Source organism: Aquarana catesbeiana, linkage group LG02 (genome assembly GCF_042186555.1).
Source record: "Aquarana catesbeiana isolate 2022-GZ linkage group LG02, ASM4218655v1, whole genome shotgun sequence".
NCBI classification, from domain to species: Eukaryota; Metazoa; Chordata; class Amphibia; order Anura; family Ranidae; genus Aquarana; species Aquarana catesbeiana.
The window spans coordinates 402,380,801-402,398,701 of NC_133325.1; the positions used below are offsets into that span (position 1 = coordinate 402,380,801).

At 43.1% G+C, this 17,901-nt stretch overlaps 1 protein-coding gene across 1 annotated transcript in view; it reads right to left on the reverse strand.

Moving 5' to 3' along the window:
* Nucleotides 1-285: 285 nt before the first annotated feature.
* Nucleotides 286-17,901, reverse strand: part of TRIT1 (tRNA isopentenyltransferase 1) — a 41,944-nt gene continuing 24,328 nt past the window's right edge. The window contains 6 exon segments of the mRNA XM_073615286.1: nucleotides 286-592; nucleotides 687-782; nucleotides 785-803; nucleotides 10,013-10,122; nucleotides 17,552-17,629; nucleotides 17,747-17,859. Of these exon segments, the coding sequence (XP_073471387.1) occupies nucleotides 489-592; nucleotides 687-782; nucleotides 785-803; nucleotides 10,013-10,122; nucleotides 17,552-17,629; nucleotides 17,747-17,859 (520 nt within the window). The 3' untranslated portion in view covers nucleotides 286-488.

The following is a 17,901-nucleotide window of genomic DNA, read 5'->3' on the forward strand; positions in this document are numbered from 1 at the left end:
TGCCACAGAATAGAGAAAGCGGTAGGTTTCAGGGCTGTTCTTATACAGCAAGGCTAGTGAACATTAAGATAGGATTTGTGTGCTGGAGTGAAGTATCTGGAAGGAACACAGTGTGATGGCTGCTCAACATAGGTAATTTGATCAGAGGTCTACTGAAGAAAATGTAGTTTAAAAAAGGGACAACTGGTTTAACCAAAGATGATTAGCAATCAGGAAAAAAAAATATATATAAATAATATATATTATATAAATATATGTATAATTCATCCAAACACTTATCACTGTTTAAATTTATTTTAGTCCTCATTTTATGGTTATGGTGAAACAAATAGGAAGCAAGATGTCATGACTTATTAGTAGCACTTATTTCGGAAGGCTGAGAGTTGGTATCCTTGTGTGCACATAGTCTCTTCTCTGGTTTGTTATATACACAATCTGAGGCAGAATGGAAAGTCCCATCTGATGAACCATGTTGGAGATGCTCTGTATCACCGGCTACACTCCAACTTCCTCTTATCTATAGCTCTCTCATCTTCTTCCAGTTTCCTTCTCTTTTTCGCATGATGAAGATGTGACTTGGATTTTGTGTGTGCTGCAAGAAAGGGACACACAGTGTTCATGCAGTCATATTTCAACATTAAGGTTTTCAGACCCATCAAATCGAAGGCAAAATGGTTGACCCTTACCTGCCCACTCCTGATCTCCGATAATGATCCGATTACACAGATCGCAGAGTCTACTACTTCTTTTATTGTCACTGTTGTCAGAGGCAATCTTCATAGTTCAATGCTAGGGAGACGACCCTATGGGTAATATAGTAGACCAATAGTGTGTTTCAGATATATTTACATATAGATGGAGTATGTGTTTAAAGTGTATGTAATGCTATTAGAGCTACGTATTGTATATGAGCATTAAATAGGACCCTAACAATAACAAACCATTAAATTACATTTCTCCAAGTGCAAAAAGCTTTGCCTTTTTTTTTTGCAGCCACAGGATACAATCAACTGACCTCCGCACCTCCCTGTCCGACAGTGGGGTGGAGATTTGTTTCAGCATGTGACAAAAGTCTGAGCCTGTGTGTTATATGAAAGAACATATCCTCAGCATCCCCATTAGACATGCATGCTCCTCTCTGCTGGCCACTGGTTCATGCAGACCTCAGCTGTGCAATCTGCCGATGAAATGCTGGATTACATCCTATCAGACCTGCTTCTGGAACAGATTGCACAGCTAATGTCTGCACTGCACAGTGGCCAGAAGGTAGGAGTCAACACATTAAAAGGGATGCTGGGGATGTGTTTTCATATAATGTTTGGGCACAGAGCAGAGCACGGGTTTCTCCTAGGGGTAAACTGAAGCATGCACAGTAAGTAGCAGCACTGAAAATGATGGACTGATTGCAAACCTAGTGTCTGTTCCACTTAGTGCCAGCAGGGAGGATTGTGCATATCTAAAGGGATGCTGGGGATGTGTTCTTCATAAAACACTCAGGCTTACAGCGGAGCACAGCTCCCCCTACAGAAAAACTGAAGAATGTGCAGAGAGGGGCAAAGGGGAAGATAACGAATTGCCTGGAATAGCGTTGCCACTCTGAAAAAGGAAATGGAAGGAAATTAAAGAATCAACCAAGTGTTCCTATCCATGAATTAATGGCAATGAAAGAAGAATCTAGCACACTGTACGAACAATTCATTTCAGGCTGGGTGCATACTTGTGCGATCACAGACATTGCATGCGATTTGCACCACACTGATGTGAAGATCACTTGCAATGTCTGTGAGATGTGAATTCAGCCATACAAACTGTATGGCTGAAATCGCATTGCATTTGTACCAAAACGGTGCAGGAACCCTTTTTTGGTCCGCACCAAACAGCTACTAACTCTAGCAATGATATCTTAAACTAAAGGGCCAGTATTTTTACCACTACAATGAACTGGCTATAGATGGCCTGGAAAACATTGGTCAGTCTAAAACGAATATACAAGGTCCAAGCATGGTAAAGACCCAGAAATCTACAAGGGTACACTACAGTGTTAAGACACTAGAAGATACCATCAAACCTTGTGCCAAACTAAAAAGAGCGAAAGGAAAGGGACAGAGATGGTTTTGCTCTAAACATCCAGTACGTTGTGGTTTCCTTTTATTTCAAATCTGTATTGAAAAAATATTTTAGAGAGAATCATCTGATTTTTTTTTTCTCAGGGTACCCATTATGCTGGTACAGTACAGCACACATATTAATGCAATTAGACTGTGTGTTAGCTTATGTTGCAGTAAAGCAGCCCATGTATCCCACCACAATAGACCCAAGTAGGTTTTGTTTTCCAGCACACTACAACACACAGATGTTCATATGTGTGCATTATGATGTGCTAAAATGCAGGTCCACTGTGATGTGCTGTGGATGTGTGGTTGATGGGAATTCAAAATTAACTGCACTCTGCGTGGTAGTGAGGCAGCCCATTCATTTTGGTTGCCAACTCACTACCACTGATCTAGATACGCACCTACATCTTTTCCCCAGTGCACCACAAAGCACACATGGTTCACAACTATGTGTGTGTGTGCTAAAAGGTAGGTCCATTGCGGTGAGTTGGGAATGTGTGTTTGCTTCACATTTACAATCATCCATGCTCTGCGTGCTATGGTAAGCCATCTATTCATTTTGCATGGGCTGCCAATGCATCACATCTGTCCTAAACACCTACCTGCATTTTTTTTTTTCCCAGGCCACCACAACGCACGAATGGTTCACATTTGTTAAAAAGTCAGGTCAGCTGTGGTGCCATAGAAAATGCATGTCAGTATTTGCATCCTTTGAGTATAGGCTGACAAGGACACACACCCTGGATAGGAGTCATCACACCCTGGCCGCAGTGCACTGCTGCACAGAATGGCACTCACACAGCACCCTTCCATGCAACATTAAGGTACTGCCCACTCCACTAATGCTGGAAAAGAGCAAGATCGCTGCTTGTCATGTGAGTGCGTGGAAGACCCCTGGATGTAAAGTATGCATTCTGCATATTTCTTAAAAATTTGCTACAGGGTGGGGTTCAGTATAGGGACAAACTGCGGGGAAAGGTGTCTTTCAAACATTGAGTTGAGCTTTAAAATTTGCAAACACTCCTGTAAAGTAATCACCAAGGTGCCCTGCACATACCCGTTAAAACTTACTGGAGCACCCGGGGAATCTGGAAACCACTCTAATTGCAAACTTCAGAAAGGAAGGTCAAGTTTGACTCATGCACCTTCCCCTGCTTCTCTCTATTAATTTTTAATTATGACAGATAATGTCACTGGCCAATAGAAAAGCATTGGCACAGAAGGCTGCAGGACCAAGCTTCACTTTCCTTACTGTAGGTAGGCAGGGCTTTGGTATCATCTTCAAGCGCCATGTCTGCAGTTCAACAAGTTTGACAATGGGCTCAATGTACAAAGCCGTTTTACCTCTCATAAAGCGTGGTTTCAAGGAAATAATGCTGTACCAACTTGATCTTACGTCTTAATTACAAAAAGGTGCATGACACGCTTTTTATTTATCCTGCAAGTGGTATTTTACCAGTAGTGACAAAAGCAATCTCAGGGTTTTTTTTTTTTTGACTGGCCCTTATAATAAAACGAATATAAAAATTCCAACTCACAAAAGCACACTCCCTAAAATAACACTAGTTCAGGCTTCTGATAACTGGAATTTCAATAGATGTCTAAGAAAGTAAAGGAACTGTTTAAAAGAGGGTTAGAATAACACTTTATGAAATAATGGATTTCAAATGGAAATAAGACTTTCATCTTACGAAAATGTAAAATGTTTATTCAATGCAGAAAAATATGAATATGCAAGTATGTCAAAATTCCTATCTTGGGAGTATGGTACAGGATACAGGAATTTATTCTTAGGCCATGGGTTATATGATGCTACCTTCAGGTGCTGTAATTGAATACTAGCAAAGTTTTGCTGAGATCGCCCACCGGAGCAGTTTTTTTTTTTATTACAATGAGGCTAGGCTTTCATCCGAGTGGGTGCAGAAAGGCAAGAAAAACACGCTGCTGCTTAGGAGATGCGTCCTAGTGGCAACCCCACAAACTGAAAACTACAGCACGGCTTCCCGTACTGGGAACCACACTGTAAATCTACTAGTGTATGGCCAGCTCAAGAATGTAAGCATTAGACTCTGGACAGTACAAGGCTGCACCCTGAATGCTTAGGGTGTGAATAAGGTTTTAAAAAAAAAAAAAAAAAAAAAAGGAATAGATGTGTGAATCCACAGGAAGTATAACACATTATGTTGCTTGCTATTAAAAATGTAGAAAATCTCTCATATTAGAGCTAGAGATATAGTGACAAATCTACAAGAAACCAAGCAGAAGCCTAGTTACTGCAGTAGAAATAATGGCAGGTGTACAGGGGACCTTGCAGCTGTAGTAATTAGGACAGATGTTTTATCCCTAAAGTGTCCCTTTGTAAGATTTTGAAAGTCTGTGTTATTTTCCCTAAAAGGTAAGGAGATGACAAACCCTCGTAACTATAAAGCTGCGTCAAGGTATAGGGAAACGGTCTGTTTTTTATTAAGAAGCAAGAACAGGTAGGGACAGCATTAATAGCTAATCTTTACATAACTCTCTGGAAGAGTGAAATATAAGGCAGGGATGTCGCTGTTCTAAGCAAATGTCTCTCAACCTTCAAGAGTGAAGGCCAACTTTGTCAAGAAGGATTCTGAGCAGGTCCGGTGAGCTTTGACTTGGGTCTGCCACAAAAGGATGGGCCTGTAGTAGATGAGGGTTAGAGGAGCAAACGCCGAACAGATCTCACAGGTAAGGCATAGGAGGACAATTCAATGGGGAGGTGCGATTCTGTATACTGTGGTGGGAACCTCCTTCCTTCTAACTCCTACAATTTAGTTTCAAGGGATTTTCTAAAGAGGAGCACACCTTCGAAGGACATGCTCAAAAGGCACTTTTTTCAAGCAGGGTCGTCCAACCAAACTCCGAGCCATAATATTCTGTGCATTATGCACAGAAAATAAGGACATTCTAGAGATTTGACTAATCACATTCTCCATGGTGTCTATGCAGAACAGTAGGCCGAGGACAAGCGCTGTAATCTTGAATAGGATTATCTATATTTGGAGAGAGTTTACTATGGAGTATTCCAGTCCAGTTTGCCATATTCTGGGCAACTGACATAGTGCAAAGAGCCAGCTGCAAGGCTAGACCTACCAGAGCAAGGACAACTTCAAAAGAGTCTCCAAACGCCTAACAACTGAATCCTTAGAGGGAATACCCTCTAAAGAAACAGTAGGTTATTTAATGCAAGAAGACATTCTGGAACCGCAGTGGGAACAGCATTTATGGCTGTTGGCAGGCCTCATACTGTGCGTATGTGAGGGAGCTTGAATCAGGGGGATGGAGTGGTGACATTGCAAGACTTTGTTCTGGTACAAGGGAACTGCTGTCAACCTGAGAGTTTCCTCAACACCTGCATTGACATTATCACCATTTGTCCCATGTGCTAACACCCCTAATTGCCAGCAATCCACTTTTGCCAAGTGAGGTTCTTCCCCTGCAGGGTACTCACAGAATGGATGTGGACTGAAGGGGTTCAGCGTGTCTTTTATGAAGGAATTGCAAAAGCCCAGATGCTAACAGAGTTCCTGCGGCTGTTTCTATGAGGTATCAGGTAACAGACAATCACAGGTGGTGTCAGAAGATGGTGTCTGAAGTACACAGTTAAGAGTCATATAAGCCCCGTACACACGGGCCAAATGCCGGGCGACATTGGCCGGTTCAATAAAAAGCAGCCGACATTCGGCCCGTGTGTATGGCAGGCCGCCTTCTGTCGGACAAGCATGCTGGAAAAACAGCAGCACTGCGGTTTGTCTTGTAGGATAAAAAGATATAATGTACTGTGTACGACAGATCCAAGTAATGATCAAACAAGACATGTATAGCAAGGAACCGCTATGTAAAGATACAGTGAAACCCTGTCTTTCCTTGTTCATATTGCTGGTCCCATACAGCTTCGCCCGTCACGGTTGGTATACCCTTGAAGGGGTCCAACAGTAGAAGGGGTTCATAACCTAAAGACACAAGCAAAAAACTGGAGTCTGTCTCACAGGGTGGGCAGGTTTATAAGGATACACTGGGGAGGCGTCGTCAGCAAAGCTGATGCCAGTGTAAAATCACCTGAAGTCAGCAGCATATGACCCATGTATTAAGAATAAATTATGTCCTGTATTGTTGATTAAGATATAAGAATTGTGCAAAAAATGGTGTTAAATTGACTCACTTATGTTAGTGAATTGAGCCCAATATGTCAGTTTAATTTAAAGCAAAGCTTAGTTCACCAAGGGGGAAAAAAAAAAAAAAAAAAAGAAGGGGGGGTATATCATACAATTATGAACCGATATAAAGAAATTGTCCACCAAGGGTTGTGCATTTGTAGGACTAGCTGATGGTCACACTTTTGACCAGGCTCACACTACTCAAGGTCTGAAGGACATGTTACTCCTTATACTCAGCAGTCACTTTGTCTGAAACCCAACCAACCACTCCTACAATCAAAAATGTGGCAACTGAAGATGCCCAGCACTATCTCCACAGTCAAATGCCCAATGGCTTGCCTCTCTAAGAAAAAAAAAATTATAAATTATATATATTTAACACTACAAACTACTTGCAGTGGTACATGGTTCCATATCAACTGGCAAGGTTCATACTCCCTTCCTCTGACAAAGGTTTCAAGATGTCAATCCCCAGGAACTCTCCTAAATACCTGGTGGAACTGCTCCAAAATCATGAGATACTGGGCTAATGTTTAGCAATTAGCTTACACCCTTTTAGGTAAGGATATCCACAAGACACCCAGAGAAACACTGTTCAGCTTGAAAGCAGCAGAATGTACAAATTCACAATTCTGCCTTCTACCATTCTTGTTTACTGCAGCTAAACAAGTACTGACTAAAGCATGGCGGCCCTCTAATCCTACAGTCACACAAGTGAAACAAAAAAAAAGGCATGGTCCTTACTGAACAAGAAGATGGCTGTGATCCCCTTGAATAAGTCTGGGTCCCATGGATTGAGCATTAACTCCTTGGAGATTTTGATTGGGCCCTTTTGACCCTATAGTTTATACAACAATCATAGCCAGTTCACATATTTGCATAGATGGGTGGGGGATTCATCTCTGTTTCCCGTACCCAATTCCCCTTCCTCATTAATGACCCACTCTACTTGTTTCATTTTTTTTTTTCTGTTAGGTGTTATTTCCTTTTACAGGTGCTGGCCATTGGCTGCTGGGCATCTTTCCACTTGATAGAAGCAAAAACCTTTTTAGAGCCATTTGAAAATGTCAGCAACCAAGCTACACAACACAAACATTGCTCACTTTTTTATACCCCACTACCTTGGCTCCAGAAAAGAATCACTGCCAACAAGTATGACCATGCCCAAGGCACGCAGGCAGAGGCATATTGATCTTGATGCCCATCAACCTATCAGGGTTGGAGGGTTAGGGGCCTGTGGTCCCAGTATCTTGTAGATTTGTAGATGCATTTCATTACATTTAATTATAAAAACAAGTATTGTGTTTTTTAACCAGTTGCCGACCGCCGCACGACGATGTACGTCGGCAGAATGGCACGGGCAGGCAAAAGGACTTACAGGTAAGTCCTTGCCTGCCCGCGGGTGGGGGGTCAGATTGGGGTGTCTACTTTCCAAAATGGGGTCATTTGGGGGGGGGGGGTTTGTGCCTACCTGGGCATTCCATGGCCTCCGAAACTGTGATAGGCAGTGAAGAGTGAAATCAAAAATTTACACCCTTAGAAATCTACGCGGCTAGGCTCCCAAAAAGTCCCACACATGTGGTATCCCCGTACTCAGGAGAAGCAGCTAAATGTATTTTGGGGTGCAATTCCACATATGCCCATGGCTTGTGTGAGCAATATATCATTCAGTGACAACTTTGTGCAAAAAAAAATAAATAAATAATTTGTCACGTTCCCACAACTTTTTTTTTGTCATTATTCAATCACTTGGGACAAAAAAAATTAATATTCAATGGGCTCAACATGCCTCTCAGCAATTTCCTTGGGGTGTCTACTTTCCAAAATGGGGTCATTTAGGGGGGGGGGGGGGGGTTGTACTGCCCTGCCATTTTAGCACCTCAAGAAATGACATAGGTAGTCAAACTAAAAGCTGTGTAAATTCCAGAAAATGTACCCTAGCTTGTAGACGCTATAACTTTTGTGCAAACCAATAAATATACACTTATTGACATTTTTTTTTACCAAAGACATGTGGCCGAATAAATTTTGGCCTAAATGTATGACTAAAATTGAGTTTATTGGATTTTTTTTTATAACAAAAAGTAGAAAATATTTTTTTTTCAAAATTTTCGGTCTTTTTCCATTTATAGCGCAAAAAAATAAAAACGGCAGAGGTGATCAAATACCATCAAAAGAAAGCTCTATTTGTGGGAAGAAAAGGACGCAAATTTTGTTTGGGTACAGCATTGCATGACCGCGCAATTAGCAGTTAAAGCGACGCAGTGCCAAATTGGAAAAAGTGCTCTGGTCAGGAAGGGGGTAAATCCTTCCGGGGCTGAAGTGGTTAAGCATACATCAATGAAATAGCTTCCCATGATTCAGTAACCTTGAAAAAAAATATTTGAAATTTATTTAACAACTTGCTGCCAAATCACTTACCTGGTACGTCAGTTGTCCCTAAATGGTTGTACCAGGGTGATACCCAATACCGTTTTTTATAGCCGAAAGGGTCGGCTGTCTTGTAATGGCAACCGTAGTGGCCTAGCCACTCGGTTGCTATTACAAGCAGCTTGGGTCTGCTTGTAATAGCGTAATAGAGACCCTAGCTACCAGCCAGCATGTCCGCCATAGACCTATACAGCAATGACATGACATAGCTGTCATTAAGAAAAAATGAAAGTATTCAAAAACGCTGATCTTAGCGTTTTGAATGCTTTCAAGTGCAAAGGAGAGATTTTGGGTCTTACTGACCCTGGATCCCCCCCCCCATAAAGAGGACCTGTCACAAGTATGTTTACATTCATTGTCGTAGCAATAAAAGTGATGATAAAAAAAATGAAAGAAACAGTGTAAAAGAAAAGAGAAAAAAAATAAATGTTAATTAAAAAAAAAAAATAAAAAAAAAAGTGCCCCCGTCCCCATGCTAGCGCGCAAACGCGAAAGTGTGCGTTGGTCCCACGTACACGCAAACAAGTATCATCCCACACGTGTGAGGTATCGCTGCAAACGTCAGATCATGGGCAGGAATTCTAGCACTAGACCTCCTCTGTAGATAAATTGCTAACCTGTAAAAGATTTTTAAACCGTCTCCTACGGATAGTAAAATTTACAACATTTGTCGCGGGTGTGTGCAATTTTAAAGCTCGACATGTTTGGTATCCATTTACTCAGCGCAACATCATCTTTTGTATTTTACAAAAAAAATGGGTCATAGATTGTTTTTTACATCAAAATACATTTTGATGCAAAAACAATTTGCGTTAGAAAAACCATGTGACAAAAAAATTAAAAACGACCACCATTTTATAGTTTCTAGTTTTGACAGGTACTCACCCCCACTTGTGCTCGGACCGCCTAGGTGATCCAAGCGGAAGTTCAACTCTCCCCCTCCCTCCAATCTTCTGGGACATGTCACAGGTCCCAGAAGATTGCCCAACAATGTGGGAAGCGCAGCGCAACTCGCACATGGGCAGTGCACACCCGGCTGTGAAGCCGCAAGCTGTCACGGCTAGGTGCCCACAGTTGTAATGCCAGAGTTGAGGGAGAGAATCGAGGGTTTGGGCGGCCACATCGCTGGATCCTGGGACAGGCGGGTGTGTTTTTATTAAAGTCAGCAGCTACACTTTTTGTAGTTGCTGACTTTTAATAAACACAAACAACTGGAACTCCACTTTAAACCAAAATTATTCAATATTAGTTTGGTGATAATTACACAAGTGAGTCAGCTATAAAACCAACCTGTATAAAACTGCTCACAATCTGTATTGCAGGTGATAAAACATTTTCATTCCAAGAAGATACATCGGTCACATCCAGTCCATACACACTGGGTACGTTAGGTCCAGGTCCTTGAAATTGTACAAAAAGTATTGTGTTTATTATTAAATACATATTGAAAAACAGACAACATGCGGTTGTATTTAAAAAATATTCTACAATATAGTAAAAATGCATATTGTTACGATGTTATTGAGATAAAACTGAAAACATGTCCTTATGTAGTCTCACTGAATATAAAAAAAAAAAAAATCCAAAAGCTTGTGTGTGCTTTATTACAAAGTGCAGCAACCGAGCATGACCTGCCTTCCACCTGCTCTTCCTTAAATGAGAACTGCAGCACAGGCTGAGCACCTGTCTCTTGCGGGGCTTTGTGGTAAAATATTAGAGGAGCAGCTGCTGACACTGGCAGCAATCCAAGACTGGAAGAGGTGGAGAGAAGAGGAGGAGTAAGTCTGAAACACAACAAGAATGTGCACAGAAAACAAAAGGATGCCAGAGTCAGAAGATAATTCCACCATTCATAGTCTATAAAATATAGGTTTTAGATCGCCCTGTTCTAGAGAAATTCCCAAGTAGAACTCAAGTCCGATTAAAAGGCAATACACATAAAAACTTGTTGATAACATGTTCACATTTTCTCTTTCTGTAGCGTGTATGCTTTATACCTCACAATTGTGTACTTTCTGGTGAGTTAAGTAACCAAAAAAAAAAAAAAAAAGTGTTTTTGTTTTTTTCCCCCCTTAAATAACAAACGTAATAACAACCTTCTTTGTGCAGTGGTTTTGCACAGAGAGGTCCCAATCCTCCTCTCCTTGGGTACCCCACTGGCGCTCCTGGCACCTTCCTCCTGCCAAGTGTCTCCACAGCAAACAGCTTGCTGTAGGGGCACCCAAGCAGGCTTCGCTTCCAAACCCCTGCTCTGAATGTCTAGTCACACGCCAAGCCGCTGCTTGGCCCCGACCCCTCCCTCTTCTCATTGGCTCACTGGCTGTGATTGGCTCCCACTGCATTATCAGCCAATAAGGAGGGAGTATGAAAAAGTATCCTGTTCTCTTTGTATTGCCTCCTTTGTGTGAAATCCCTGGTGTTCCTGCCAATGCATTCCTATTAAAAACTGACCACACTAAGCAGAAGAAAACACAGTGGTCAGTTCTCTAGCTGTGCAGGAAACTCAGCCTGCTCTCCTCCAATGATCAGACTTGTCCTGACACCCCCTTCCTGCACAGCCATTTACTATGAAGACCAGTGTGCTGCTTCTGCTTCTCCTCCCCCCAGCTCTTATGTAGCTGAGAACAAATATTATGTGATCACTTATATATAAAAAAAAAAAAAAAAAAGAAGGGGGGGGGGGGGCATTTATAAAGTTTTTATAAATCGATACACAAATGTTTTGCCTTTCATTTTTTTTTTTAGACTGAATGGGTTGTTTTACAAGGTGAAGGTTTACAATCACTTTAAGTAATTAGCACAACTATATATTTCTGTTTGAGCGTGGGTATAGCCAGGTCTTCAGATTTTATACCATTTATAAATACTACCAGTATTGGCCTGTGCTGGTGAGCTGCATACACTTCCTGGAGTTGGCTTTTTCTCCAATTGCAGTTCCAAAAATGTATAAAGGTTTTAGAAAGGTATAAATACATTGGGTTAACATTGTAAGTGAACCTATCACTTTATTCAAACAGCATTTTCAGCCTATGCTGAAATGACACTGCACATACCTATGAATGTTACAGATAAATACAAATTATTATAGCCAAAGTGCCAGTATGAAGTCAAAATTGCAGATCTATATACATGTTTCAGGGCAGTGACAAAGCAACAAACCTTTGGGTCTGCTAGCAATTTCAAAAGGAGAGTTTAGCAACGGCAGCCCGTAATATTTAAAGGAAGTCTGTATTATTGGGGGGGGGGGGGGGGGGAGTACGACGGCTCTACTACTACTACCGACCTCTACATGGAACCAGTAAGCAGATCACTTGTTCAAAACTTCACTATGAAACAATTTGCTTCATGCTTGTTCCAGGTCAGTAACTCACAATGTATTGAAGCCAGAGGATTCGATTCAGAAAGGCAACAATGGCAATATTGCTCTCAGTACAATCAGCATCAGGATTGACCTTGTACACAGAAGAAAAGGTCAGTACTACCAACAGTCCTGTGTCATGCCAACAGCAAAGCATCCTAAGACCATTCATGTGTGGGTTGCTTCTCAGCCAAGGGAGTGGGGCTTACTCACAATTTTGTCTAAAAACACAGCCATGAATAAAGAATGGTACAAAAACATCCTCCGAGAGCAACTTCTCCCAACCATCCAAGAACCGTTTGGTGATGAACAATGCCTTTTCCAGCATGATGGAGCACCTTGCCATAAGGCAAAAATGATAACTAAGTGGCTTGGGGAACAAATCATCGAAATTTTGGGTCCATAGCCAGGAAACTACCCAAACCTTAATCCCATTTAGAACTTGTGGTCAATCCTCAAGAGGTGGGTGTTAAAATAAAAAAATAAATAAAAACACAAATTCTTAAAAACTCCAAGCATTGATTATGTAAGAATGGGCTGCCATCAGTTAGGATGTGGCCCAGAAGTTGATTGACAGCATGCCAGGGCAAATTGCAGAGGTCTTGAAAAAGAAGTGTCAACACTGCAAATATTGCAAATATCACTTTTAAAATGCTTGTAATTATACTTTAGTATACCATAGTAACATCTGACTAAAAGATCTAAAAACTTTTGGCCACGGCTGTACGTAAAAGGGTAGGTACACACGGCTTCAAAGCATATAAAATTGCCCAGGAGTCACAGCTGCAGCATACAGCCTGCTGCAAGGAGCCTTTTAAAATCAATGACAGGCTGACATATGTAGTGACTGTAGGCTGATATACACACACATCTGAACTAGACCTATGTACTGCCCTCTGTACGCAAGTACCACCAGGATGAGTATATATTAGCATATAGCTGCTGCATATTCTAGGCAGTCATTTTTTGACACGCTGCTGGCAGCGAGCTAAGCTGCACCTGTAACTCTTTTTTTCAAACAGTATACTGTAAACTTTAAAATCATTTTTTTGTTATGTGCATGTCCAAAATATGAAGGCCAAGTGAGGTTTGTTTGTTAAACTTTGTATGACCATGTTATAGGTGTCACAGTTATCGCACAATCGGGAAAATATAATTTTTTTTTTTTACTCCCCATAAAATCCTTTACATAGAGTCCATTGAGGGACACAGCAAGTCATTCACCTTCAGGTTATACTGCCACCAACAGAACAGAGTAACCCCTCCCACCACTTGCATGCCTTGCATTTTGGCAGTACGAAAGCATGATCAGAAGCACAAAAATCCTATTTTATTTATTTCTTGTCTTCTGAGGATCACAGAAGTCTTTAACAGGCCCAAAAAAAAACACCATAGAACTTACACCCAAAGCTGGTATAGAATGAGGCTACAACATCTACCTGGTAAAAGTCTGAGAAAGTGTTAACAAAAGACCAGGTGGCAGCCTGTCAAATCTGAGAAATAGTTGCTTAATACTAAAAAGCCCTCAGATTTAGTAGAATGTGCCTTGACAGGGAAGGGTGGAATCCAATCCTTAAAACCATAAGCTTGGATAGCATTATGTCTGAGCTACCTAGAGATGGTGGAATGAGATACCAAAGCATCCTTCCAGGGACTTTCTGAAAGAAACCGTGACAGAGATAGACTCCTATGCAGCGTACACACGACCGGACTTTCTGGTAGACTAGGTCCGACGGTCTTCCCGACGAACTTTCTGCACGGACGGACTTGCCTACACACGACCAGACTTTCCGGCAGACTAGGTCCGCCGGTCTTCCCAACGGACTTTCTGCACGGATGGACTTGCCTACACACAACCAGACTTTCCGGCAGACTAGGTCCGCCAGTCTTCCCGACGGACTTTCTGAATGAACGGACTTGCCCACACACGGACAAGTCCGTTCATTTTGAACGTGACTCGGGTACGACGGGACTAGAAAAGGAAGTCAATCTCGCCGCTTTTATCGGCGAGATTGACACCTTGCAGGCCCCGTCGCAGGGTATACCAGGCCCTTAGGTCTGGTATGGATTCTATGGGAAACCCCCTACGCTGAAAAAAAAAAAACGGCGTGGGGGTCCCCCCAAGATCCATACCAGACCCCTAATCAGAGCACGCAGCCCGGCCGGTCAGGAAAGGGGGTGGGGACAACCCCTTTGTCGGGGTTGTCGGGGTGTGCGGGCGGGGGGCTTATCGGAATCTGGGAGCCCCCTTTAATAAGGGGGCCCCCAGATCCTGGCCCCCCACAATGTACCCCTACCTATTCACCTAGGGAAAAAAGCGTCAAAAAAAAAAAAAAAAAAAACACACTACACAGGTTTTTAAAGTAATTTATTAGGCAGCTCCGGGGGGGGGTCTTCTTCTGACTTCGGGGGTCTTCTTCCGACTTTTCCGACTCTCCTCCCGGTGTCCGATTCTTCTGCCGGGCTCCTCCGCTATCTTCTGCTGCTCTTTTGCTAGCGGTGGCCCAGTCTTCTGCGTCGTCTTCTTCCGATGTTGACACGATGCTCTCTCCTGCTGTAATGCTGTGTGAACGGTGCGTAATGACTTATATAGGCATGGGGCGGGGTCACCGGGTGATGTGATCCGGTGACCCCACCCCCTTATGACGTCACAGTCCCGGGGCATGCTGGGACTGTGATGTCATAAGGGGCAGGGTCACCGGAAGACATCACCCGGTGACCCCGCCCCATGCCTATATAAGTCATTACGCACCGTCCACACAGCATTACAGCAGGAGAGAGCGTCGTGTCAACATCGGAAGAAGAGAAGAGGGAAGAAGACGACGCAGAAGACCGGGCCACCGCTAGCAAAAGAGCGGCAGAATATAGCGGAGGAACCGGACACTGGGAGAAGAGGCCGAACATCGGGAGAAGAGGCCGGAGAAAGCGCAGAAGTCGGAAGAGGACCCCCGAAGTCGGAAGAGGACCCCCGAAGTCGGAAGAGGACCCCCGAAGTCGGAAGAGGACCCCCGAAGTCGGAAGAGGACCCCCGAAGTCGGAAGCTGCCTAATAAATTACTTTAAAAATCTGTGTAGTGTGTTTTTTTATTGACGCTTTTTTCTCTAGGTGTATGGGTATGTGTACGATGTACCCTATAATCATTCACATAGGGTGGGGGGCCGGCATCTGGGGGCCCCCTTATTAAAGGGGCTCCCGGATTCCAATAAGCCTCCCGCCCGCAGACCCCGACAACCAACGGCCAGGGTTGTCGGGAAGAGGCCCTTGCCCTCATCAACATGGGGACAAGGTGCTTTGGGGCGGGGCGCCCCCTCCCCCCCATGTTGAGGGCATGTGGCCTGGTACAGTTCAGGAGGGTGGGGCACTCGCTCGTCCCCACCCCCTTTCCTGACCGGCCGGGCTGCGTGCTCGCATAGGGGCCTGGTAAGGATTTTGGGGGGACCCAAATTTGATTTTCCTATTGCAGCAAGCGCGAGATGCAGCACCCTGTCGCCGAGAATCAGCACGATAGGATTGCGCTGGAAACATTCTCGTGGGCAGGTGCTGTAGCTGCCCTTGCGTCGTATTTGGTCCATCGGACCAGCATACAGACGAACGGGCTTTCCGATAGGAACTGAGTCCGGCGGAGTTCCGGCGGGAAGATGTGAAGCAAGTTTCAAATCTAAAGTCCGTCAGATATCCGACCGAAACGGTCCGTTGGAAGTCCGATGCAGCCCACACACGGTCGGATTGTCCGCCGGATTCAGTCCTTCGGACCAGTCCGGTCGAAAAGTCCACCCGTGTGTACGAGGCCTTACAGCTTGAACCACTTACAATGTAGAGAAATTTAATTTTGTTGACCCAGTGTCAGATAGAGGGATGGAAGATCAATGCCCCGTTTGAGGTGGAAAGGCAAAATCTACCTTAGGCAAGAACAGAGGTGGGGGCTACAAAGGAAAAAAAGAAATGCCTTTAATGGATTTCCAAAGCACAAAGAGAAGCAAATTCAGATCCCAAGGAGTCACAGGGGAACGAACAGGGGGACTCATACTCCTTAATCAAAGAGTGAGGCCAATGGTCTTTGAAACAAGGGCAGAAACCCTTCCACAGTGAAAACGGGGTATTTTAAAAGCGTCCAGTCACCTACATACTTGAAGTAGCTCCCAATGCTTGGCCCAACTAGCCCACTCACAAAGTGAATCCGTAAATACAGGGGAAGTGCTGAGGCAATGGCAGCTTTTCTTGACCAGAAAAGCTGCTCACTATTCAATGTTTTACCAGAACAGAGTCTGGAATGAACCCTATGCAGAACTCAGTGGCCAAATGTCACTTCTAGGCTATCCACGCAATGTCCAGTGGGGTCTGGACACGGCAGGCTGACAGAGGCTGCAATCAGAAAGAACAGCAGTTTTGTTGAAAAAAGGTGCTAGCAAAAATAGGGTAATTTTATTAAACAGATGAAGAAAAAAGGCATCCATCCTCCTACGACACTAGCAAAATCCTGAGGTGGGGGTTTACACTGGGCGGACCTTAAGTGGCCATGAAAGCACACCAATTAGTTTCTGCCTGTTAATTGAGCCTGTAGGTGTCAGAGAGCTGTGAAATGGGGAATGTAGATTAAAATATCCTCAGTATGGCAACGTTAGATTGTGAGCGACTGCTGGTTAACAATATCCAAAAAGCATAACTTTTTTTTCAGATTTGGATAGAGTGGAAAGTAATTTGAACACCTGTTGGGTTTTTATTGCTACCTCTAGGGAAGTTCACCCTCTCCATTTGTCCTGTTTACCGTTATCATTGAAAGTAAAAAGTAAACGAAAATGCCACATTTTGAGTTGTACCCAGAAAAGTAACAGAGGGGAAATCTTCCAATAGAGACACTAATTCGGGCCCCCAATGAATTCCATTAGTTTGCAGGAATTCCCACTCACTTGCTGCTTTGCCATGGGACAGGACATAAAAAGGTAAATCTCCCCAATGAGACACATGACAAAAAGGGGGTTATACCCATCCATTACTCTAAAAAAAAAAAAAAAAAAAAAGGTTTTGCCTATACTCTAATTCTACTTTAGCTGTCTGGCCTCAATATGCTCATTTTTTCTGTGAATCAATTTCTATTTCGCCCCAATGTCAACCCATCAGACCCTGCCCTATATTAGTTTAACTTTCTTTATGCTTATTGTGTCCGTTCCATCTTTTTTTCCCCCCATTTCCACCACATCGTTCATGTTGACCAATCACTGCCCAGATCTGTCCATCCTCTGTCCACCCAAGCAAGTAGTTTGTGCCAACTGCTGTCAGAGCTCTATCAACTCAAGCACAGCTTCCTTACATTTGAAGAAGAATGTTGTGGAAAGCTGGAAAACAATTGCTCCTAGATGATGCTGCAAAAAAAAGGATTTTTTTTGGCATGGCAATCTCCACCTGCAACAGTGCCTACCAGTTTAAAATACAGATACCGATTTAAAAAAGATTGAATGACTGAACAAACATACTTTTCAAAAATCTGTTCTTCACCCATTTATTCTGTTTCTTGGCATATTTTTGAGTTCTCTGCTTCAGAGATTCGATCCCTAGAAAATAAATGTAATGTTGGTTACGCTCATATCTATAAAGTTTATTACACTTTGTGCCCTTAGTAAGATGACAATGAAATACATAAGGATTGTGAAAGAAAGTGCACTGCTCACCTCTCTGCAGAAGAACCTTTTTCTGTTCTGGGTTACTGTTATCCATAGTCACCAGATATTCATGGAATTCTTTGAACCCAATTGACTGGAAAATACCATGTTGGTAATCTTGACTTAGGAAAAAGAAGATGGGTATTAAACATTAGGCAGTGCAT